Below are 25,669 nucleotides of genomic sequence, written 5' to 3'. Positions count from 1 at the left end.
GGTTTAGACAGAGTCAAGGGAGTGCCAGTGATCCTGGTGGGAAAGCTGCGTTGGGAAAGAAAGCAGCATGGGCCACCAGCCATGTCTTCATCCTCACACCTCTGCAGTAGGATCCAGCCCTAAAGGCTCTGGCCACCCCATCCCCATCTCCTCCCCACCCATCCCCACCAGCAGGAGGGTCACAACTGCCTTCAAGTATCCAGTGTGTGCTTCACCCCATGCTGCACCTGATCAATTGGGTTGAACTGGAATTAAACACTTCTTCCAGGGTGAGATACAGGTTTTCTCTCCTGGCAGGAGATGGGCTGGTTGTTGACCAAAATCAAAACTTTGGCTGAGCACCAAAATCATCTCCTGTACTCTTGCTTGGCACTTCAGGCCAAATGGAGATGTGGTTTTCTGCTGCACTCAGGAAAGGAAACTCTTCCCTCTTCTCTGCCTTTTCCAAGGCTGGTGCCAGGACTCCTCTCTGCCCAGGAAAGGTTTTCAAATTACAGATCAACCTTGATCCTCATGCCAAGGACTGAACCAATATGGGTTGTTATACAGGGCAGCAGAGGGACCTAACAGACAAATGGAAGGGCTTAGCTAAACAGTGCCTAAAAAGCAGATGTTGGTCTTTAGTGAACCCAGATCTGGAGAAACATCAGCAAAATCTCTGAGAAATGTCAGAGGAAAAGCCTGGTTTTGTTTTCTTGCTTTTGTTCTGAGGAGCAGGTAGGGGATTCTTGAATAAACCTTTTCTTCTCCTGGCTGCCACTGAAAGTCTGCAGGAAATCAGTTGGATTTTGAGACATATGGGCAGACAACAAATGCATTTATCTAGAAATACAATTTTAGCCATTAGACTTCTTCTTAGTTCTGATGGCAGTCCATTGGCAGCTGATCTATGGACTATCCCTTTTTTCCTCAGTGCAAAATTGATTAAACGCCTAAGTTAAAAGGCAGGTTGTGGTGGTTTTAAGAGATCAAAGCCCCAGCTTACCCTAAGGATGAGCAATGGTGGATTCCCCTCCCTGGAAACTGCTTGTCCAGTCACAACAATTCACACAGCCAGTGCACCAAACTATAGCTTCTGGCATGGCCCCATGTCCATCACTGCAGACATTTTCTGATTTGTAACTAAGGAGAATAATTTATCTCACTTAACTTATCTTGATGTAGGGATTCCAGTTAGTCTCACTTGCAAATGGCCCCCACTGATGTTGCACTTGTGCCAGCTGCAAAATAATTTTCCACCAGGTTTTCATCAGAAAAATGTAATTTAACACCATCTGTGGGTCTTGTTCAGTTTGCATTCATTGCCCACAGGTGTACATGATGTTCTTGGAAGTGGCTTCCCACTTCTATCATCCCATGGACACCACTTGAAAGAAATTATGTCATCCCAAGGAAGTGGTAGAACCCCTTAGGAAAAAATCAGTCAAAATTTAACAGAGGAATTCAGAATCAGGACATGTTTAGAGAGAAACAGGCTTCCAATAAAAATGTAAATAATTTTATAACAGGGTTTTTTGCTTTGATTATTTAATGCCTTAGTGATAGAAAAAGGGATGTTGTTTCTGCTAGGACCTCTTCTGCTTTAAGCCCTCAGAAGAGTTTTCAGGATGCTCCCCTCCCAGCAGGTCCATGCTGTCAGACTTGCGCCACTGGAAACAATCCTTGTGGACAAATCACATTGCTGTATCACATTCCCACTGCTTGAAAGTGCCACAGGTGATGTTACCCTGCAGGCATGAATTGGTGTCAAGCTCCGGGTTCATTCCTTTTTATGGAAGAGGCTTGGTGCGTTCTCATTGCTGGGTTCAGGCATGACTTGGATCTTCTGGTTCTTGAGGGCAGCTTCCCTCATCTTGTAATACATGAACTCATTCTGCTGGAACATGCGCAGCTCCATCTCCGTCTGGACACGCATGACCTGAGGGACGCAGCAGGTTACAAATCCTGTGACACAGCGGACCTTGAAGCAGGTGAATCAGACACTGCCAGTATCAGGCACTGTCCCCAAGGGACGTCCTGGGCCATGCAGTGACTGAGGCACCTTGCCCTCAGTGTCAGCAGGACCAAAGCTGACTGGACACAGATACTCCGCTCCTTTCTCACTCTCATTTGCCTGGGTACTGAAGAAGGCATCAGCCTTTCCTGGATCCAGCTTTTCCACAGGCTACATACAGGGAAGCCTCATGCTCCCAAAATTGATGCAGGACCTAGAGGTGGTGCTGTGCAGAGCCAAGAAATGAGTGAAATTCTCATCCACACACTGGGCCTGGCCAGTGAGGTCGCCCATCACCAGGGTGGGGGTCACCTCAATTGGGAGAAGAGGGTTGCTCAGTCCCACAGTTGCACACACTTTACACCCCAAGATTCATCATCAGCAGTCATTCCCATTGCTGCATTACAGCAGAGACTCAGAAGGGATTCTAGGATATATTTTTACACCCATCTGTGCATTTATGCAACCCTTTGTTTGGGAACACAGAGACAAGCATGTGTCATATATCCACTATTTTCTTCCTAAAATATGAAGGGAAACAGAAATGGAGGTGCTGTGTCTCATTCTTTGCTACACATATGGAAACAGTCAACAAGTTTGCTTTAGGTAGTAGATATTAATTTTTCTGAAGATATAAAATTGCACTACTAAAGCTTACAGCTCTGCTATATAGGGACTATGACATCAATAAAAGATTTCATCTGGTATCCTATAATTTTTGGGGGGTAATAAAGGAGAATGCTATAAAGCAAACAGGTCACATGAAGTGAATAAGGGGCTAAAGAAGTGATAGATCCCCAGCTGCAATTGTAAATAATTCCTCACATCTGAGCAGATGTAATTCCCTGGGATCTCCACTCTTGACTCTAAGCTAGGAAATGTATCCATCAGTCATCTGAAGAAAAAGTACACTGCTGCTGAGAAGGGGTGGGGAGTGGTAAATAAAGAATGGACACCAATAAAGAAAATCAGGTGGTAAACTGGGCACATCCACCACATGTGATTTGATATACTCAAATTGCAACACCATCCATCCATCTGAGAGCAGTGAAATCAGCCTGTTGGAAGAATGGGGGGCTCTGTCTTTTGGCACAGCAATTTCAGAGAAGATTCAGGGACTCAGCTGCTATTTCTGATGTATGTTCTGGTGCAGAATAAAAGCTGTTTTTCAGGGATGAAAATTTCCAGTAAGAAAGGACATGCATTTCCCAGCAAAATGTAGCATAATCTAGATAAAACCACAGTAAGAAGCAGTCAGCACTTAATACGTCACTCAGCTCTTAGGGGCGGTTGTTTCTACAGCTTGACCGTGATCTTGCCCAGCTAGAGAGTAGAGACAAGACAGGAGATGACACCTACCTCCAGGTCTTTGGTAATTGGGTGGGAAGGTCCATGGGTTATCAGGAGAATGGCATAGGCTTTACAGATCAAGCCGTGGCCAGCTTCAATGAGGCCAGCGTGCCAGTGAGTGACTCCTGCCCGCATCACGGCCATGCCCAGCTGTGCGTTGTTGGGATGGTAAATTTTCCTGGAAAAACATTGGGTAATTTTAGTTCAGGAGAAATCTGGGTTCGCAAAAGTGTCACTGACATGATGTGTTTGCCAAAGAGCAGATTGTTTACTTAGGTGAAGAGCCTGTTGCAGCCAGTGCCCCCAAAATATGCCCTTCTTAGAAAGGGGCAAGGACACATTACTCAAGGACAGAGCTGTACAGGGACATGAGAGTTGTGAAAGATGGGATGTGAACTGGGAAAGTTCAACATCTGGCTTAGAGAAAGCCAAGCTCTATCATCTCATGCCAAGACAACACCATACTCTATCAGTATTTTGGCACAAACAGAAGACGGATCTGACCCTACAGCTCAGCTGGCACCAGCTTAGCTTGACACACTTAGTCGGGAAACAATGCAACAATCACCAGTTTCTCATTCAAAGCAAGAAGAGAAACAGGCGGTTCCAGAGACTCCAGAAATGTTGATTTCAGGCTCTGCAGATGCATCCCTTCATCTGGGAATTTTCAATGCCTAAAGCGGCAAAAATCAAACCTCTCCTCTACATCCAACATTAAAAGCCGAAGCAGTTAGAAGCTGCTTGGACTTAGCTGAAAACCTGCCCTCAAGGGCTTCTATGGAATTTTGAATTGGCACTTAAAGCAAGAAAGGCAACTAGTGAGGATTTCACCATGGTCTGAAAAACTGAGGAACACAGAGGGGAAGGAATTTTCTCTCAGTCAATTAACTCAGAGCCAGAGTTGGGACATGAAGCTGCTTGTCAGGCCTGCAAGCCAGGGAGGTGATCTGTCACCCCTCTGCAAAAGAACAAAATATAACAGGCCTTTTGGGGTAGAACTGACCAAAAAGACAAATAATGAGTGTGAGATGCCCTCAGCAGGAGAGTGAATGAAGTGAATGAGATGATGATTTAAGCTTTTCTCTCTTCTCTACAGTTTCTGTTATTTTTCTTTCTTTCCTTTTCTTCTGTTAAATACTCATCAGTCCTGTCATAAAACCTCAGTAATAATAAAGCACATAATTTTCAGTGTGAGGTTTACCTTGGATCTGTGTGAACTAAACCTGAATTTCTTTATTCTCACTAAGCTTTTACCACAGGACTATATAATTAGCCAAGACAAAATCCATGTACTATTCAGGAGTGAGGGGATATCTTGAGTGAGAGCCATTCAACATGGTTTCTCTGTGACCTCTCCTTCCTGCAGGGTGCAGGGAACAGGCAATCTCCTGCAGTCACAGCTTCTTTGTCCTGCACTCAGGCTCTGTGTCTTGTTATCAGGACAGCCCTGAGATGATTCTGAGACAAAACAAAAAGGCCAATGGAAGATGATCTTAAACCATTTGCCAGTTCTAGCTTAGTGAATCAAGGTGTTTGGGAGCCCTTGTGCATTCAAGAAGGGATCCTTCTCTGTCTGGTGGTACAAAAAGGCCCCCATATGAATTTCACCACCACTGCCCTGATGGGAGCAGACTAAGAAAATTACTCCTGTAACACACTGCTTAGCATGGCACGAGCACAGAGAGCTGCCAGAAGTAGGGCACAGACTCACAGGTAGCCATCCACCATCCTCTTGGCATAGTCAGCTGCTTCCTCAAACATCTGGAGGTAGGAGAGCACCTCGGAGGCAATGCTGAGGATCCTCAGCAGGTAGATGTTTGTATCCCCCAGCACAGGCTCCTGTTTCTTCAGGCAGTCACGGCACAGCTTCACAACCTGAGTGTGGAGGAAGCAGGGAGAGGAAGGGTGAGTCCAAGCACTTGTGGGCCTGAAGCTGCCACACCAAGACCCTGTGGTTTGCACAGTCCATACCAGTCCCAGAGGCTGAGTCAGCCTCCATGAAGGTTGGGGAAGAGAGGATGCACTTTGATTTGTGAAGAAACATTAGCCTAGAAAAATGATTGGCATGCACAGCTTTCTCTCCCAGGGTTACACTCATAAAACTGGTGAGGAAAAAGTGATGTCTACTGCTCAGGAGAAGAAAGACTCTGGGAGGCTGGGTATATTCAGATACCAAGTGCCTATATGGCCCTTACACCCCAGTGCCATCCACCCAGCCCCCTGAAAATAATCAGTGCAAGGAATACTCTTAATGACCCCTTGGGGCTGGAGACACAGAGCTGCACTGACCTAGCCATGAGACACTGTCCAGATTTCTGTTCTAGAGAGCTTCAGCCTTTTCCCCAAGACTGTTAAAACCCAGAGGTCATTACTCAACCTGGAGTGCTCTCTAAGGAGAACAATTAAATATTCCCTGGGTGAGCAAAAGAGGGAGAAGAAAAGAAATTACTTGAGCTCTCTCACTTGTTGCCCTTGTAGCTTGGGCTCCAAGGTGGGACATGGTTCAACCAAAACACACACCTATCCTCAGCACCCAACAAATTAGCAACACAAAACACTGAAAAGACCAACACAAACCCCCTGACAGTCTTGTTCCACTCTCAAATCTACTGTTCTTCTTTTTGTGAGGCAGAGCTGATTTGTTATACCTGCCCTATAACTCATGAGTTTCACCCAGAAGCCCTGGATTCAACACCTGTGTCAGTCAGAGGTGCTGGAAATCACCTGTCCTTGTGTCATCACTAGAGAAGAAGTTAGTCTGGGATGCCTCAGACATGGTCGTGCTTTACAGTTGTTTCATCCATAAATCATGAATGCAGAGGGGGACAAGGCCTCCTTTCCCGGGCAGTGTGTGTGCAGCAAGAGAGCAGAAGCACCAGGACTCACCTCGTGGTATTGTCCCTCCATGCGGGCCTTGTTGATCTTCTCCAGCGTGTCCTTGGAGAGCTGGATCACCTCCTTCACCGTGTCTGCAGAGGGCTGGGGACAACAGCAGGAAAACCAGTGAGGAAAATGCACTGCCTCACACATGCCAAAATATATTGGTTGAAAGAATGCTTGGTCCAAATCAGCTTAGTGGGATGCTTCCTACATCACCACTTCATACTGCTGTTTGCAAATACCAGTGTGCCCCTCAGACCTGCCCAAGGCTGAAATGGGCTGCAATGGTCCCAGTTCCAGGTCAAAAGGTGAAGATCCTGCTGACTTCAGTGAGAGTGTTGCCCATCAGGGTAGTGGCCATGTGTCTCTGACATGCATGACTAGGTTCCTCAACTCTGCCTGCCACTCTTCCCCTCTGGAAAAGGGACAAAATTCACCCTGCAATGGAGACGTCTCATGAGATACCAAAGAGGCTGTGAAAGCCACCAGCTGGTGAGTATCAGGTGCTCTTAGTGCAGCTGCTAGAGAGAAATGAGGCTCTTGAATGAGAGATCTGTGGAATAGGAAAGATCCCTGAATTTTACCTACCCTGAGAAATGCTGTCACTAGTTGCAAATACCCTAAGATGGCTGAGCACAGATTTCAGGTGCACCCAGATAGGGAAATGTGTTTTCCAGCACACTTCAAAGAAGTTTGTGTTCCACCATGCATTTAGAGACATGAAGCACATCTAGGAAAACCTGGCAAAACACTGATGAGCTCATAATTAACTGCCTCCTCTTTCTTCCTTTAATACTGAAATATAACGTAATATCCAGCACAAACATTCATCTTCTGCTTCTCTGAGCCCTTCAAATTTGCATTTTCCCACTATTCTAGCTATCATGACTTTCCTTTCTATAAATGAGAAAATCTGAAATCAGTCCACAGTCACATGACCCTGGGAATTTTTGGGAAGAGCCTGGTCTGGAGACACAGAGCAGAGCCAGCAGCCAGGAAAGACCTCTGGGTGTAGATCAAAAGCAGAGTCCCAACATTGCAATGAAGAATGCAAAGATTGGAAGTCAGAACTGTAGGACTGTCCTATTGTCTTTTTTCCACACCTGGTCAATTAGACTTTTGAGGAATCTGAAATTCATCTAGTTGGGAAATCCCCTTCAAAGTTTAGTATTGAAGGAAACCCTGCAGTTTTCAGATCCATTTACCCGTTTATGGATGCATTTGTGTTATGATTTATTATTCTATAGTATTATACTGAAGCTATTGTAGCTAATCAGATTTGGGCAGCTGTCTGAGCAGCACACAGGGTGTCCTGGGGCACAGAGCACATCCTAAGGCAATGTTAATGTCAGTGCAAATCACACTGCTGTGCTGTCTGAGTCAGGACTCCCAGAATAGGGACCTTAAACAGCATTTCCACGGTGGCTTTGTCTAATAAAAATCCTCCCTTGCATTTACTAGACTTCTAAGTCAGTTGCCACTGTTAACAATGGGAACTTTGCTGCTCTTTGGAAGGGGTGAAGGTCGGAGCAGCTGTTGGGGATGGAAGCTGTCGATCTCCCATGTATTCCTAGCACTTTTTCCAGCAGCTGTGAGCGCTGCTGCTCCCAGGCAAGTGTGCCTGAACTCAGGAAATGTGACACAGCCAACGTGCTCTGTGGGTGAGGTCAGCCTGGATACTTATTGTCTGTGGATGGGGTGTATTTTTAATAGCTGAACTCATGCACCTTGCATACTCACAGGCTTTTCCTGCACAAGCACTTCAGAGTGTGGAGGACATGCCCCCAGAAGTGCATGTTTTCTTGCTATGTGCTGCGCAGCATCTCTAATGCTCACAAAAAGGGGATGATGCCTGTCTAGTGGATGGGTGTCCCTGCTCATGGTCAGGCAGATGGAATGAGATGAATTATAAGGTCCCTTCTAAGCCAAATCATTCTGTGACTCATGGTCTCACTGTTCAGTCAAGGCCTGATAGCAGGTGTTGAATGAGGGATGAGATTTCTTTTATGCTGTCTACTGGCAAATGTGTTCACAAATACTCCTGCAGAAAGCCAGATAAAAATCCTTCTGCATCAGAGAACTGAGCTCTGGGACAGCTTTATATTATAAGTGGAGAAGTGCAGCAGTCAGGATTAGCTGTAAGATGAAGCTTGATAATTTAAATGGGGTTATATAGCAGGGTCTTTATCACCAGAGGAAAACTTGACCCAGCAAGGAAAGGGTCTCCTCTAGTTCTATCTCCCATAAGGGAGCTCCCTTATATCAGCTCAATACTGTTTCTCTAAACCTTTCTCAAGGAGAGATTTACACTCTGCAATATCCAGCCTTTCCTGGCTGCCATCCCTCTGAAAGAAGAGTTACACGACTGAGCTTCGCTTCCTGGCACCTCCTGAGAGGGAGGCTGAGAGTTCTGTGCTCCTTCCCAGGAAACTGCATCTCACTGGGCCGCTCCGGGTGGCACTGCTTCTGTGAGGTCACATTCCCTCATCCTAACTTCTCTGTTTCATTTCCCACCTGCTCCACATCATCCCCTGAGCTGTACTGTCTGATTCATGGTTTGACTGCCCAACAGTGCGGATCAATGACTTGATGATACACTTATTGCTCTGCCTTGCTTTTCCTTCCCTTATACACTTTATAAGGCTTGCAGGAGTAGAAGTCCCCAAACTAGCACTGCCAGAGAGCACAAAATCTATGAGCAATTATATCCTAGGGCTGAGGAACTAAAAAGAAACTCTCAAAGCTGCCAGTACACTCATAAACTGGAGCTGCTGGCCAAGCAACACATCCCACTGCCAACAGCAAGACACAGCCTTATACCTTCTTACTTGATGATTTGTGAGACCTCCAAGGAAAAGAAAGAGTCCTTAAAAATGAGCAGTTAAACATGTTAATTCCTCACAGTCAGCCTGCCCAGAGCAAGCATGCAAAAATGTCAAGTGATGGTGCAAACTCCTTGTGTCAGGCCTTTGTAAAGTGGGGCTGGAGTGTCAGGCTTCCCACATTCCTGGAGCTGGTGTGGTGGTACAAATCACGGAGTTTCAGCAGCACTCATTGGTCCTGCCACCATGGATCACCTGCAACACATTTCTCTTTCTATGCTCAAAATGTAGATTTCCTTGCAGTTTCTCAGGAAAAAAATAAAACCACAATCTAAATGCCAGCATTTTTCTCAGTTCTAGACCTAATTTTCCAATATTTTTGCATTCTGTCTATTGATAGACTTTTAGGTTAAAGGCAACTTCTGGGAGCTTTTTTAAATTAAAAACTGTACTTAGCTTGCCTAATAAGGATTAAGCTGGCCTTACATGATGGGCTTGAATTGCTGTTGTGCCCAATCAAGGTTCAGTTCTGTTCTGATTTTTTTTACATTGACATTGCTTTTGCCAAAATCTGACTCTGTTCCTATCGAGTGTCTCCATGCTGAGAAACCACTGTCCTAGAGACCCACAGATGCCTTGGTAGAGGAGATGCAGCCACCACTGGGTTTGGGCACTGCAGTACAAACCATACCTTGCTTTCCCCTGCCTTCACTGCCAGCATCAGGTCATCCTTGAGCTGTTTCTTGCAGTGCTCGCATGTGCAGTCAAAGTAATATTGCTTCTTCAGCTGCTTCCGCCGCTCCTCACTCAGGCTGAGGAAATCCACGTAGGAAACCGTCAGCTCATCCCCAGGAGAAATCTTGGTCAGGGCCCGCAGCTCGATCCTGGGGGCAGAGGAGGTAGGATGTGCATTTGGAGGAGCAGCAGAAGCAGAAGTGCAGCCACAGAGCCGTCAGGGACAAATCCTACAGCCTGCCCTGCCTTGCAGAGGTGAGCCCTTGCGCTAAGGCACTGCTTTCGGTCTACAGGGAGGCAGTGCAGAGGTGAACAGCAGTCTGGTTAACTGAATATAGAGTAAGAACACAGTCACACCAGTTTTTCCTGCCCCTCTACAAGACCCTGGCAGGGATATGTAATGGTCTGAGCTATAAAGAGGTTATGGCTCCATTACTTTATCCATATGGGGGCTGAACCTAGACATCAACTTTTAGTTTGTTGCAGGAGATCTCACCAGAAGAAATAAAAACACTGAGATCAGAAATACACACCAAAATGGTGAGTTTGGATTTTGGGTCTTTTTTTAAGTACTGCTTTGCATACTACCCACACACCCCTGGCTATACTCCCAGATCCCAACTCTGCTGCCTTCAGTATTGTTTTCACTTTGAAAAGTTAAGACAAATTCCCTCTGGGTGCTGCATAAGAGATGCCCTCACCCTATTCGTGCATTTCCACATAAAAGCTTAGAAATAATTATCGGAGAGAGTCTATTTTTAAATAACTCCTTTCACCTATTACCACAATTCAGTTGCCAGTCTCTGTTACTGAAAACCATGGCAAGCCCCTGAAGATGGGATTTGGAAAGCCAGCCCTTTGTACCTCCCTTTCCCTCATGTCATTCCCTGCAAAAGGTTTTAAATAATGTGGAGATTCAGAACTATTCCCTTGCTGTTTCACTCTACATACTGAATCTCCCAGTTACTCTGGGCCATCTGTCAGCTGCAGGGGCTAAACAGGCACAACTGGATAGAGAATTTGGCCAGAATGGGGAAAAAAATCCATCAAATACCAACTGTAAGGTGGTTCTTTTGTATCCACCTCCTCTCCCAACTACCAGTGAGCTCAAGTGTGTTTAAATGTACATGTCTGCCCTGAGATGGACCGGGGGGGGGGGGGGGGGGAACCTGCTGGCTCCCACCTGAACATGAGGTGCTCTAGGTGGAACCCAACAAAAGCCTCACTAAAGGCAGAGGAGGCAGAGGACTCACAGCTATCACCAGCTGCTTTAAAAGTAAACCTTTTGGGGAGGACATGACTTATTCTGTGTGATCATGTTTCTGCAAAGGGATTGTAATTCTCCTGTAATTCCCTTCTAATTCCCTTGGAATTTCCGTTACAGGCTCTCAGTACCAAGGGCATAGCTCTGAGTCTTCCAGCTCTGCTAAAACTGCTGTCAAAATTCTTCGCCAAGGCTGGTCTTGATCTTCTCTGGGTGTTGCCATATCAGCAACATATTTCATACAATACTTATCACCAAACATGCCATTGCCAAGAAGGGCAGCTATTAGTTATGTCACAACCACAGGAAAATGCCAGACAGAGAAAGGTGCAACCAGCTACACCAGGAGGAAGTGCACAAAAAAGAGCAATTCCGATCTGAAAAGCTTACACATATAAACATTCCTGTTCACACTTCACAGGATCCTCGTTAAAGTGAGTCATGCAACCAGAGAAGCAGAATCAAGCCTCTGACTTTCATGATGCCCCTGATAGCCCAAGCACCGTAGGGGTATTTTAAGCAGCCATCCCTTGTGTGGAGGGGATTGATAGCCTTTGGGGTAAGCCAGGAAACACATGGCATATTTTAAATACTGTAGTTAAAGAGACACTGTCAGCCAGGATTACACCACTGATCTTGTCAAGGGCTCTTTCCCCAGTGTCTGCCATGAGCAGCAGGGACCTTGATAGCTGCATGCACCGGCACAGCAAGTGCCTGATAGCTCAGAACTCAAATTGCCCCAAATAGCAACTCTAATCAGAAGTGAAGCTCTTTTTCCCCTTTTTTAATGGCCCTATCTATAACATACTGAGTAAGATTCAATGGTGAAGAAGAGCACTTCAAATGTATTTCACATCTTTGAGGAAAATGCATGCGTGCCTGAAATTAAATTTTAAAGACAACAGCATCCCCTTAAGAACACTGACTATAATATACCAAATGCCATGAGTTAATCAAAGGCCTTTTTTTGCACATATTTTTGTGACTTATTTAGTTTGGATCAGGTGACAGTGGCATCATTAAAATGGTGGAACATTAATCATGGATTATGATAAAAAGGAATTGAAACCTACATCTCACCGTACTGCTTCTGTAGGCAACACATTCCTCGGGCACAGTTTGTTGCAGGAGAAACATGGAGTATTTAGTATGTCAGTAACACAGTCATTTCTCATCTCCTAATATGCAAGGTTTTATTTTGGGCTGGACAAGATTAGCAAGACCTTGTTCTGACTTTCATGCTCTTGCAATGGTCAGGGGAGGAGAAATGAGAAGTGGAGAGAGGAAATACTGACAGAGAGGAAACCAAGGGAAAGGGTGGGAAGCCAGAGAGGGAATTCACCCTAGCGAAGACAGTCACAGTATTACCACTATCATTTTAATTTACTACAAAATGCAGAGTTAAGTGATGTTTGGGTTTAGTGGGGCTTTACACAGGGGAAGAGGAGAAGTTTAGAGAACAGGAAAAGTGGAATGTGGAGTAAACAGAGGGAGCCCCTTGGCGTCTTTTCATCTTTTCCATTAAACACGGGGCAGGAGGGGTACAGGGTAACGGAGAAGAATGATGCTTTCAAAGACCGACCCACCTCATCTGTGTGTGGAACATTGATCTTACAGCCTCATGACTGAAAGACAAAACAAACATCTGCAGTTTACACATGTACAAGTACAACAACAAAAATAATGGGTACGTGGCATAGCACTGGACATTGTACTGACAGGAGACAAGGGGGTTCCCTGTGGCTGGCTCACGTGGCACTGCATGAGAACTTCCCTTTTGATGTGCAGCTGCCAGGACCAAACTGTCCATCACTGGGCCATAGAGGATTTGGTGGAGAACTGCCCTGGCACTGTGATTTTAGGAGTGGTCTAGGTCAGGGAATGTGCAAAACCTGCTCCTGACATTTGGCAGGAACAAGGGGACTGGATCTCCTGCACAGAAAGGTCTCTACTGACATCAGCAGTTGTGCTCTCTAGAGCACAGCTTGAAATGGAAAATCAGACTGGGATAGCAGCCAGTTTACCTGGCCTATAACCAGATGGTCAAGTTTAAAGTCAGTAACCAGATACATGTGGGAGCTTTGACAAGCTGCCAGCAAACGAATGCCATTCCTGTACTTACCCAGAAAGTCAGGGCTGTTATCACTGCTGGTTACCTCCTCCACTGCTGGGAGCTGTTTTGGGGGGGCTCTTTGATCCCCTCACTGTGGGTCCAATCCAGGGCAACTGGATATCATAGTGGTGATAGATATCATAGGTATCATAGATATCACTGACTCTAACTTGACTTTGGATCAGACCCTATTTCCCACCAAGGGTAATCCTCCTAATGCAGTTTTGTTTTCTCTTGGCTTGTTTACCAGCTGCTTGGTAAATGCTGGTGTAGTTTTATCAGGGGAAAACCAGCAGTGATAACTGGAGTGCAGTACCAATGTGCTAATTAAAAAGGAGAGGCTGGGGGGAAGACGGGTGGTTAAGTTACAGCACTAAGGTTTAGTGAAGACAGGTAGCTGTAAAATAGTAGCAGAAAGATCAGAGGAAATCCTGTGACTGTGCAGTTTTTGGCAAGCAGTTTCCCAAGGTTAATGTTTTGCACACACTGCAGCTTCCTGAATCAACAGCAGTTTATACCTGTCATAGCTTGGAAACTGGGAAAGGCAGAGCATCCCTCCTGTGGGCTACCTCCACTCCCAGCTCTGGTGAAACATCCCCACATTTCCCACAGAATCTTTTTCCATCTCACTCGTCCTCCAGAGGTTTTCTTACAGGACTTGGATGGGAATAGGGAATGCCCAGAGACTGAGAGCCTCCTGCACTTTCAGGTGACTCTGCTTGCAGGTAACAATCACAGCTGCCACTAAAGTCCCATAGCTAAAGAATTAATCAGTGATTAATTGAGATGGTATACTCTCACCATATGGGGGTTGTGTTAGGAAGGGTTATAAACACACCAGCAGATAGTGATACACAGCTGATTGTAAGCTTCTGTTAGGAGAAACTCTTGGACTGTGGACTCAGCGTAATCCTTAATAATTTACTGAATGGAATTACTCCTTTACTATCTATAAATGCAGCTTCAATATAAGGGGTGAGTTAAACAGCTACTTACTACTTTAGCTACCTGTTTTGAGTCTAGTTACAAAACTCATAAGAAACCAGGGAAAAATTATTTTGCTGGTTACTGGATTTGGGGTCAAACTTTCTGTATTTGTTAGTGCATCTGATGAATTTTTTTTAAATAACAAGGAGATAAACCAGTTTGTCTTTGGCAAGAAAATACTGTTTGGGGATTTTTTTTTCTGAACTAGAGAAGGAAATAAGAACAAATAGATTTTCTGGGGCAAGGACCTGACACTGGGGATAGCAGAGCCTGCTGAGTTGGTTGTTAGGATGCATCCTTGCTGCACTAAAGGAAATAAATCCACTCACTTGCCATTGTTGAAGACGACAGTGCAGTTGGGCCAGCAGTCGTGGTTGGCCTGGCAGAGGTTGGGGAAGATTCCCACACCAACAGCCTGCAGTCCTCTTTGGTCACTGAGGGTAAAGCCATTGCAGCTGATCTAGTCCCAAAACACAGGCAGGAAAAAGTATTAAATGAGAAAAATCTGAAACACTCCAGTAGGGATAAAACATCAGAAGAGAAGCAATGCAGGACTCATGCAGAGGAACCAGGGCAGAGCTGAGTAAATGTTAAGGAATATTTGCTGTCGGTGTTCACTTGGGATGCCTAAGATAAACTTGGTTTAGACATGCATTAGTTTCCTTATATTTGGTTCCTGAAAATAATTCAGAAAAAGATCACAAGAAAATGATTTTGAGGCAATTCAAGCAGAAAGCAAAGTTCACACTCATGAAAACAGGTATTTGTTAGAAAAAACCTTGACTGCTGCATTCAACCTGGTTTTATTTGCTGGGTTGCCCTCAAAGCTCATAAAAACCCTTTGCTGTGAATTTTCAGCATTACTACTTTTGCATTATATATATTCCAAGAATGAATTATTTCACTTTTCTATATGATACACTATTATCACATATGAAGAGAACAGTTTTTAGTCACAAACATAAATAATGGAAATATCTGCAAAGAGAAAAAATGTGATAGGATAAACCAAAAATGTGATAGGTTTTTCTATATATAAACCTATATATGAGAACATATTTTATATATATAATTATATATATTTTATATAAATATATGAAGATGTATAAAATATATAAATATATATAATGGATATTGTTAAATACATTTCCTTTTTTTACTAATTTTATCATATATATTGTGTCAATGTTAAAAATCCAATGCACACAATATTAATAGACATTAATGTATCTGCTATAACAGATCTGCTACATTCAAAGATATTCTAGGTGTATTTACTAAAAATATATTTTCTCAGCTCTCCCAGGTGCAGAGAGATTCCCAGTGGGACTTGTGATGAAAATGCAGCACCTATGATTGAACAAACCACTTGTCTGCACATATAGACAGACAAAATGTTTCTGCCCTTGCCCTGCCTCAATTTCCAAATGTCAGTGCAGAGAAGAAGCAGGTGGGGAACGGGAAGAAACCAGCCATCCTCTAATCAGGCCAGCTGTGGAGCTCCTCCCCAAAGCTGGCATTACAAACCCTCCCCCGTCTGCACTCCCGCCCCTCCGACATACCACTCCGAATATGTGGGAGATGAGCTGCATCCCGAACTGCTGGCAGTGGGGCGGCCAGAACTCCAGGAAACTCTCCACATCAGCCCGCAGCTCCTTCTTCTCCTCGTCGCCAAAGCTGTCCACGTGGTTCTGCAGCTCGTCGACGGACACCAGGCAGCCCTCGGACAGCCCAGTGCCCTCCCTCTCCATCTTCCACAGGATGCGGGCAGCCAGCCTGGACGGGAGACAGCCGCGGGTGTTACAGCACCGGCACCGCGAGGGGAGAACAAAGGACCATCAAAATTCATCCCCTGGAGTGGGGAAATGGTGGGCAGGGAGCCCGGCTGAGACAGGCTCAGCATCAGATGGGTGATGGATGGTCACCGTCCCCAGCCTTCTGAAGGAAAGGGAGGTGCAGGGTTTTGTCCCAGCACCTGTTTTCTCATTTAGAGAAGTGCTCTACAGACCCCCAGGTCCCTGAACCATCCCATTTTCTTGAGGATTCCTCTTACCCTTTTAAGGTGGAGCCAGAATGTGAAGACAGATTAATGTATCCTATAGGCAAATTGGGGAAGAATCCATCTCTTTTTTCACTTTTCCACCTGCTCCCTAGTTTCCCACACCTCTTAAACCATCCAGGGTTGGTTTGCCTCACCATGTTCAGACTTTTTGGGGCCCAGCACCAAAAAAAAAAAACCAAACAGGAACACATCTCCTGCACCACTGATGCTCTTCCACATACCTTCCCTATCTCAAGGATGCTCCTGGCCTACCCTAAACCTTCTCCCACCTCCACCTTGCCCAAATCAGGCCACCCAGCTTTTCCCTGCTATGGGATGCTCTACCCTCTCCCAGGTCAGATGGGGCCAGCTCTCACCTGATGTTTTCAGTGGGTGCCTTGCCGTGCCTCTTGATGGCAGAGCACTCATTTTTGTGGTTGAGCCAGGCTGCTCTCTGGCAGGTCCTGTCGCAGTAATAGGCAAACTTGCACTGCCCGCAGCGGTGCAGCCTCTCCTGCCGCTTGAAGCAGGTGTGACAGATGACATGTGTCAGGCTGGAAGGACAGAAGGACACCTTGGATCAGTGAAGGCCAGCTCTGACCAGTGAAGATCCCACCGGTTTTGCAGCCCTGGGCTCCCCGCAGCCACAAAAATGAACCCCTCAAGATTTTTGGGGAGGATGGAGAAACATTCCACACAGCTTAATCCTTGTGTTCTTGCCTGGTGCTGTTGCTGTAAGTTAAATGGTGATGGAATAACTGGGACCCTTCCAAAAGAGGTATTTCATCTTTGGGGGATTCAAAACAGGATTTCCAAGAAGCATCCTAGAATTGTATGGATGTAACTATAACCAAGGCTGGGGGAGAATACTGATGAAGAAATCTGACCTCACATCCTCCATCTGAGAGTGTCCAGGGTCCCAGACTGAGAGGAAACCTCCCCCACATGACCCTTCACGCGTCCAGCTTTTGCCCCTAGAACTTAATTCACTGAGAAGGAGGGGGAGACACTGTGCTCTCCTGTCCAGAAAATGTTGGGACCTTCCCCTTGCTGCTAGAGAAGGCTTTTCACTGCCTGATTTGGTGTCTCCAGCTGTCTGCTTCTCCAGGCAACCGCCCACTTTATCTGGGCCTCCAGCCAGACTTGACAGTACAGGAGAATTTCAATTCCCATCACTCAGCCACTGCTAGTGCCAGAAGGGAGGTTCTACTCACTGCAAAAAGCACAGGGACCACAGAGGCTTCATGATCAAAGGAACATTTATAACTGTGCACAGAACAAAGTGGGGAAACTGAGGCATGGGGAAATAAAAAAATTATTGATGATTCTGTAAGGAAGATGTGCCACAAGCAGGAATTAGACTCTGCCCCAGACAATCCAGCCCAAAGATTGTCCTTCCTTTCTATTATACCTATATATAGGTACGCACATGCATATTTATATCACAGTTCATTTAAAGTGCATTTTCTTTGACAATATTATATGAGCTGCTGACATAGTCTACCCTGTGCCTTGGCTCTTGCAGGATAAAGAGGGCCATGGATTTAAAAGCAGGATGACCCACATCAGACAAAACCACGTGCAAAGATGAGGTTTAGAAAATGAGGTTTAAGTGAGCACTGCTGGAGGGAGCCCAATGCAAGGCAAACACCTGTGATGGGGCAGGGGGAAACGTGTCTGGGAAGGGAGATACAGCCAGCTCCACTGTGTCAAATGGAAGAGCTGAGAGCTAGTGAGAAATGTGAGGCTGTGCTCTGTCAGCTCTCAGGTCAGGGGGCCAGAGAGGTGCAAGAGAGATTACACTCCTTGTAAGGCAAAGCGGAGCCAGAGGGCTGATAAAACCCACATGGTTACATCGTGCCAGGAAGCACAGGGAGATATCTCACATGGGGAATGGGGGTCCCTCCCACCACCTGGGTGTCTTAAGGACAGTCAGAAAGAAAAAAAAAAAAGTTTCCTTGTAGAGAGGAATGACAGGTTGGGAGGGAACATGGTGCAGAAAAATCCAAGTCCTCCAACAGGTGCTTCTCTCCTCTCAGTTTGCTCCCTGAGAATAAAAAAGACTGAAATGCTGACTTTGCATTTTGCTGTTTATTGCGTGGGGTGTCCAGATTTTCCAAAGCAAACCTGTCTGGCAGAACTTACCGTCAGCTCTGGAAGTCCCTCATTTCTGAGGAGATGCAGAAATGCACCAAAAAAGTCATACAAGACTTTCTGAGAAAAAAAGGGAACAGCCCTTGTGGTATTGAAACTGCAGAGACAATTACTCACAGGTCATCTGACTGGCAAGTGTAAGAAATATTGCAGCTCTTACAAAACCATTATGGGATCCTCTGTGCCCCCAAATGGTTTCAAAGAAGACTGCATTTATTGATACTGTGTGTTATCAGGACTCCAGAGGCCTGGGCTCAACTCTTGGAACAGTAAAAAAATCAGAAGACACAAGTATTTGAGATCGATTCCATAAAACTTCAACTAATATTGTTTAAGCATCTGCAAGCACCTAAATCCCCCAGGTGCCCCTTGGCAGTTGTGCAAACTCCTGCTGTGTCAGAGGAGCTCAGAGCTGGATGCCCCAAAAGGGAATGACAAAGTGGGGCTCTCCCTTGGCTGGGTTCTGATCCCACCTGTGCTGGAGACGCACAACACCCAGGACACCAGAGGCTTGCAGTGATTCACAGTCTCCTCTCTCACCCCCTCTGCAATGTTAAGGTTCTCCAAGTGCAGCAGCCTGAGATTAAATTTAAGTCTCAGCCTGTGGAAATCATTGGTCTATAAAACCTTCTCTGTCTGGTCTAGAAAGTGTTTAACACAAGCCAAAATGGTTCCAGGTATCCCAGATCTCCCCTCCAGTACTGAGAGCAGCCCACACCTGTGAGGTCAGGATACTACATGGCCAGGCAGCACTAAAAGTTCCTGGAGAGGACCCTGGGGAGGTGACTTCTGCTGTGGCACCTACCAAGGAACCCTGGAGGTTTGAACCCTCTGGGTCTTGCTGCTCAGCTTCCCTGGCTTCATCACAGGAGGGACAACACAACTGCTTTCTGCTCTGTCTGCGCACACCACAGACTCTGAGGTGATCACTGCCCTGTTCCACACATAGTGAGAACTGGTTCTCACCCTGCCCAAAAGCTGCATCTTCTTTAGTACAGTGATGCCTCCAGCCCACCCAAGCTTGCCAGGTCAGGGATTTAGGACTGAGAGGGCAGATGCCAGTGACTGACTCACTCAATGACTTTCTGGGGAGCTTCAGGTTTCCTTGGCCTCCCACCCCAGCATCAACTGAGCTGAACTGTGAAGGGATCATGTGCTCTGGTGTTACTTAGGTGAGACACACAACTACAACTAATCATGAATGTAGTGACAGTGACAAAAACAGTGATTCAATGTGCCAGCCAACAAATGCAAGATGTAACACAGCACTGACAACTAAACCACAGCTTGCAGTGAAAGCACAAGAAACAAATAATTCTTGTGACTTCTTGGCTTGGGTTCAGACAGATTAAGCTCTGTTGGACCTGCTGCGGTTGAGCACTGTCACAGAGGGCTGAACAGTGTCACAGGAAATATATTAACCTCATCTCAGAGGCATGCACAACCCAAACATCTGCCACCCATCACACAAAACATCTCATTCACTGGCCTGGAAAAGCCAGGTGAGATGGCTTTAGTGCAAAGAACAGAGGAGGATTTCATTGAGTAGCCAATAGACACAGTGAGTACCTCACACAGTGTTTAACATGGGTCCATGCTATTCTGTACATCACAGATAGCCTAACTTACACCTAAATCCTATTTATTATTGCTTGGCAGGGCATCTCTCTCCTCAGTCTGCTACAGAGAGCAGCATAAGAACAGCTTAAGATGTAGGCAAAGTCTCCTTGGTTTTCAAAGCAGAGGCTGTAACACCTCATTCATGACAACAGCCTAAGAAAATGCACCTGCTACCGAAAGATGAATTATTAGCATAACAATGGATTTTCTCCTTTAAAAAGGGGTTGGAGCTTAGTACTTTCATCTTTAAAATGTCAGGGATGATATATCCTAGTTTTTCTGATTTGAGAGGAAGATTTATTTTAGACTAATTTTGACTATTTTATTTTTAGTCTTTCATTACAAGATTTCCAAGCCTCTTCTTAGAGGTGTTGGTGAGATTTTCTTTAAAAAGCTAGGTTTTCTCCCAGGTTTTAATTAGGCTTTTGAACAATTGAGATAGTAATAAAAAAATCAATCCCCAGAACATTTTAAAAAATGTGAATACAATCACATTAGCTCTCAGGTTCTATCAGTGTCAGCTCAAGGAATTTGTTCCTATAATCTTCTCAGTCGTTCTATTATGGAAAATTTTGGATTTCTTATGTCTCTAGGTCATCCTAACTACAAAACAGAGTCCCCCACATTTCTTTGGAAAATGTTTGCAGCCTCTTTCATTGTGCAAAACCAGCATATTCATATATCAAAAAGGCATGCAAAAATTGCATGATCTCAGTTTTTTTATCAATTTTCAGATCACTTATGAAGCAGATGTTCAGGTGATCTTGGCTTTCCACCACATGACACTGTTTTCCTTGACTACAGTCCCTCAAGTCCTGCTGGTTAAAGAGCAAACCTTCTCTTGGAAAAGGCTGACAGAGACATATGAGGCATCCCCTTGCTTATAGGAAATGTAAACTCTTACAGGCTTGAGAGCCAAGTGATGTGTCAGAGGAGAAGGTCACATACAGCACACTGAGCCCAGGCACTGGGAATGCCATCATCATGAGGGTGATGGAGGAAGGGAGACCTGGGATCTTCAAGGAGAAAGCAAAGAGGGAGGGAGAATTAGAGAAAGCTTCAGTGAGAGGCTCAGGGCCTTTGATAATTGAAAATTACCCCAACAAAAGCAAAGAATCCCTTGAGAAGATGCATTTCCAGCTTTCTGCCTCTATGTCAGGGCAAATCAGGCCTGACAGTGGTGTTTTCTGAATGATATTTCAGCTGATAAAAGCAAGGCTGAATCAGAGATCAGGCTGTGTCTACACTTCATCCTGGAAATGACACAGAGTTCTGCACCTCTTTTCCGTCAGTATTCACCATTTCTTTAAGCAGCCTGTTCTCATTCTGTGGAAGTAACAGGCTTGATACAGGAGTCAACACTAAGTATATATACACTGCGTTAAGCAATTAAGTTATAGAATCATAAAGTCAGAATGGTTTGGGTTGGAAGGGACATTTAAAGGTCATCTAGTCCTAGTCCAACCCCCTGCAATGAGCAGGGTTATCCTAGTGAGTCATACTCTGGCCTTAAAATCTGACTATGAGCTGGCTGGTGTTTATAGGAATGTCATTTTTCTTTGAGTTTTATGTACTTCTAGGTTAAAAGTCTCTGGCACTGTGGAAGAAACTGCTGCTCAGATGACCATCACTGGGCTGAAGAGTACAAGCCCTCACCAACCCTAAAGACTCTAGGGGCTTTCGTGGTCGCTGTGACCTTCAGGGGCTTCCAGAGTGGGATGCAACCTTTAGATTTAGACACCTAGGTGTGCTCATCTGTACCCCCTGTGTCTGAGTAAAGATTCCACCTCCACACTCAGTGGGGTCTGGAAAACCATTCAGCTCAAAGGTAGATGTCTGTTTTCACTGCACATAGAGTTCCATTGATTATATCAGCATTTAGGGTTGGATTCACTTGTCCGGACACAGAAGTCCAGTGTTAGGCTCTGCAGGGACACCTGATAGAGTTGTGTCAAAGACAACATTTCTCCCTTTTCCTAGCAAAATAAAATCTCCACAATTCCTCAAACTCAGCCTCCTACGGAGGATAGATAAAGTGCAGTTGAGTGACAGCCTCAGGTCCAAATTACTTTGACAACTCCTCACATATATCTAATTATCTATCTCTATCTACACATACAAGTCAGGCTGGAGTCTGTACTATGATATCCAGTTGCCCTGGATTGGACCCACAGTGAGGGGATCAAAGGGGATCTCCAACCAGCTCCCAGCAGTGGAGGAGGTAACCAGTAGTGACAGCAATCCCGACTTTCTGGGTAAGTACAGGAACGGTATTTGCTTGCCTGGCAGCTTGTCAAAGCTCCCACGTGGAACTTGTTACTGACTTCAAACTTGACCGTCTGGTTATTGGCCAGGTAAATTGTGGCTGCTATCCCAGTCTGATTTTCTCAAAAAGACCTTTGCTTCGCCTGCACATCCTATGCAGCCATACAGAAGATCACTGTGTGGCCTCTGCACTACAACTGCCTTCCCTATACCTTTCAACAGCAAAATCAGGGGAAAGATTTCAGGGCCTCAATACCCACAGACTGGGAATAGGCTTCCCGAAGGACTGAGTTCTTCAAAGGGCTGCAAAGTAGAGACCAGCTCTGCACTCTAGTCCATCTGTGTGGTCTTTATGCACAAAGGAAGCTGAGATATCTGGAAAATCTGATCACATATTTGGTAGGGCCTGAGCCAAAAACTTAAACCCAGCAATCATTCATATCTCAGTCACTTTTCCATAGTACACATACACAGTGCTTTCAGCAAGGCATGGGAGATACTGAGTTGAATTAGGATGAGGGACTCTGGATTTTGGGTTTCCCTGTGTGGGCTGAGACTCATTTTTAATCGTGTAAACTCAACAGCAAATTTAGGACCTAAACACCTGTGTTTGTGGGCAAAGAAAAGCACATGCCTCTTCTCTGGGCTCTTCATCCATGCAGAGGCAACAGCAGTTCTTATAGGGAAAAACCAGCTACCATGGCTAGGTGTGGATTTATTCTTGCGGGAATAAAGAATGCAAGGATGCACGCAACCCTTCTTTGACAGCAATCAATTCAACAGAGTTTGATGCAACTGAATACCCTGGGGGCAGCAGTAGAAGGTACCTTTAAAACCAAAGCCCTGAGTGTATAAGAAAAGCATCAGGGTAATTTCCACAAGCAAAAATGTGTGTTTCCATTATATCTCATGCCCAGACTATGCTCTGCCAAGCTCTCATCAACAAGCATTTAGTCTGTTTCAGGGATTTTGGGGCTGCCTTTTGTCACTGACCCATATTCAGTGCTTTGAGATGAAATGTGTCACAGGAGGGTAAGAATCCATTATTATTGCACAACAGTTGCCCAGAAGGGCTGTGTTTACCTTGACTTCTTGCTGCCCAACCTCTCGACCTGTCCTCTGGGAGCTAAACAAGCCCAGCTTGGGGAGGAAGGGCGGGAAGCAGGGAAACACATCTCTCCCCATCTGAGTTTTTCTGTTGGAAACCTCAGCCTAAGACAAAGTCTGCAGTCTAAGAGCTGATGCAGTGATAACTTCTGCCCTTTGCTCACATTACACAAGTGACATTTGAAAATGCAGCAAAGTTGCAGCTCTTCAACATGGGCAGCTCTGCTCTATGCATGGTGCAACATTTCACATAGAAGAAAAAAATATTTTTAACCCACCATCAAAAGTCAAAACGTCTTCAGTGGTAAAAAAAAAGAAAGTATTTTTAATAAGGCATATGAGAGAAATAATTGTCCATAGGCATTTCTGAAGCAAGTCACCCCAGAATTCCAGCTAGTGACATGAGTGAAACTGAAGTACTAACTGAAGAGCTAAAAGGACATATCAAGGAGAAACGATTTTGTCACCAACTCCTGTAATTGAGCTCAGGGTTAAGACTTCAAGAACTCAACATTTTAAAATGAAAAATGACATTTTTAATGTGAGCTCTTGCAATGACATATTAAAATAAAAACTAAAGGTGTCATTCCTACTATGGCAAAGATTCATAATCATGTTCACCCATTGACAGTTAAAGGACAAAGAAACGGTGAATGAAAGACACACATTTAATATCCAATTTATCTGCTGCCCATTTAATATCCAATTCTCTGCTACTGCCAGATCACACAGTGGCACTGATCAGCTTCAGCTGTGAGATGAGCAGGGTTAATACAGCAGCATGACCTCTGCTTGTGCCCCAGACTTGGTTAGCAGAGCCGATTTAAGCAGACAAAACTCAGCAAGGCAGAATTGCTCACAGCCCTGTTTAGTGTGCAGGGTACTTAGTAAAGTCAGTGGCTGTTCGGGGCTAAAAATTCAGGCTCAGGACTCACCATGATGCCTTTGAAGAACACTCACAACTTTCTTAAACTCAGAATTAAACTTTCAGCTGCTGTTCAAGTCCTCAGTTAAAAAATTTGGGCCGCATTCTGTTCTCAGTAAGCATGTTATAAGGCTGAAGAAATTTCATTTGTGTCAGAGGCTTTAATTTAGATTTAGCCCAATGGAGATCAACATAGAAATCCATTGCACTTTTCTCTTCCAGGTTATTTAAGTGAATCTTCCGCTGATTCAAAGGGCAGAAGTGGGCACCTACCAGCCACACCTGCAGCGCAGGTTGAGTGAATGTTGTGATTAAAACAAGCAGCAGAAAAGAAAAATATCCTTGCACCAGAACTCAGAGTCTGGCTACATCAGTGTGAAATAAATTTAAAACCAGTCTTGTGACAGAGCAAAAGCAGACGTTTGTCTCCAGTTAGCTCAGCCAGCTGTAAATATTAAATCTCTTTAACAGAAACAGTGTCACTCACTGATCCCCACCAGCTCCTAGCTCGAGGGCAGCGGGTGATGAAGCTGCAAGTGCAGCTGGGGATGGTACTTGTGAACAGAGCACAGTAAAACTCACTTTTATCATGTATTACCCATCAGAGACATCAGCAAAATCAGTCTGAGATTCCTATACCTGAATTACCCTAACTCCTGGCAGTCCTCTGCAGTGTAGCATGGGGCTGGTTTTGTGAGGCACTGAATACAAGCAACCTTCACTGCTTTTCTAAAAGGTTACAACACCAAGCACCTTGCAAGGTCACTTCCTGGAAACAAACTGCACCATACTAAAAGTGAAAAAGCTTATCTGAACCCTCAGAATTACATTCACTAAAAGCTGTGAATGTGTCTTTCCAGAAGTGCTTCTGACTTCCCTTGATCCCTTCTCTGATGCCATCCAGTCACCTCCAAACTTTTATACAACCAGCCAGATGAAATCTTGCAGTGAGATTACTCTGGTCTGAGTTTGTCAAATGCTTTTCTCTTACCTGTCAAAAACCACGGCTGCGTAGGCTGGCTCAGCGAAGATGACATCCCCAGGCAAGAACTCCTTCTGGGCTTTCAAACCCCTGCCTTTGCCTTCAGTTGTGAACACTTCCACTGACTCCATTCCTCCTTTGGTCATCCCAGGGACCCCAAGGCTTGGGAGGTGGGTATCTCAGAGCAAGCCAAACCTCCTGTCGCTCCTGTCAACTTGGAGGTGCTGCGAGGCCACGCTTATAAAAGGAGGGCTGGTCTGCCCCCACCCCTGGCCTCATGGATTCCCATAGGAGGGTGAGGGCTGGGAGCAGGAGAGGCAGGAGATCCTCTGCACAATCCCACCCAACTACCCGGGGACGGGACAGGGCTGGGATTTCTGCTTCATTAGGAAAACCCTCTCCAAAAGTGACGCTGGAAATGTTTCTCCCAA

The 25,669-nt window shown here is 45.2% G+C and overlaps 1 protein-coding gene and 1 long non-coding RNA gene across 3 annotated transcripts; one reads left to right on the top strand and one right to left on the bottom strand.

The window, feature by feature from the left end:
* Positions 1-1,476: 1,476 nt before the first annotated feature.
* Positions 1,477-25,660, bottom strand: SMYD1 (SET and MYND domain containing 1). 2 transcript variants are annotated; one of them, XM_066185373.1, is made up of 10 exons: positions 25,248-25,660; positions 16,563-16,739; positions 15,707-15,920; positions 14,474-14,604; positions 12,631-12,669; positions 9,737-9,929; positions 6,230-6,322; positions 5,055-5,218; positions 3,353-3,521; positions 1,477-1,918 (listed from the first exon to the last, which is right to left on the bottom strand). In XM_066185373.1, exons 1-10 carry the CDS (start codon positions 25,382-25,384, stop codon positions 1,760-1,762), a joined length of 1,476 nt encoding a protein of 491 aa, XP_066041470.1. In that variant the 5' UTR covers positions 25,385-25,660; the 3' UTR covers positions 1,477-1,759. The 2 variants fall into 2 exon arrangements, with proteins under 2 accessions (XP_066041470.1, XP_066041471.1); XM_066185374.1 differs by lacking the exon at positions 12,631-12,669.
* On the top strand, positions 14,031-18,260 carry LOC136290928 (uncharacterized). The gene is made up of 2 exons (XR_010721390.1): positions 14,031-14,132; positions 15,442-18,260. It is a non-coding gene; the product is annotated as an uncharacterized lncRNA (long non-coding RNA).
* Positions 25,661-25,669: the final 9 nt, after the last annotated feature.

The sequence above is a fragment of the Chamaea fasciata genome, unplaced genomic scaffold (assembly GCF_029207755.1).
Source record: "Chamaea fasciata isolate MVZ Bird 193981 ecotype frontalis unplaced genomic scaffold, bChaFas1.0.hap1 SCAF_6, whole genome shotgun sequence".
NCBI lineage: Eukaryota > Metazoa > Chordata > Aves > Passeriformes > Sylviidae > Chamaea > Chamaea fasciata.
This window is presented reverse-complemented; position numbering and strand designations above follow the sequence as displayed.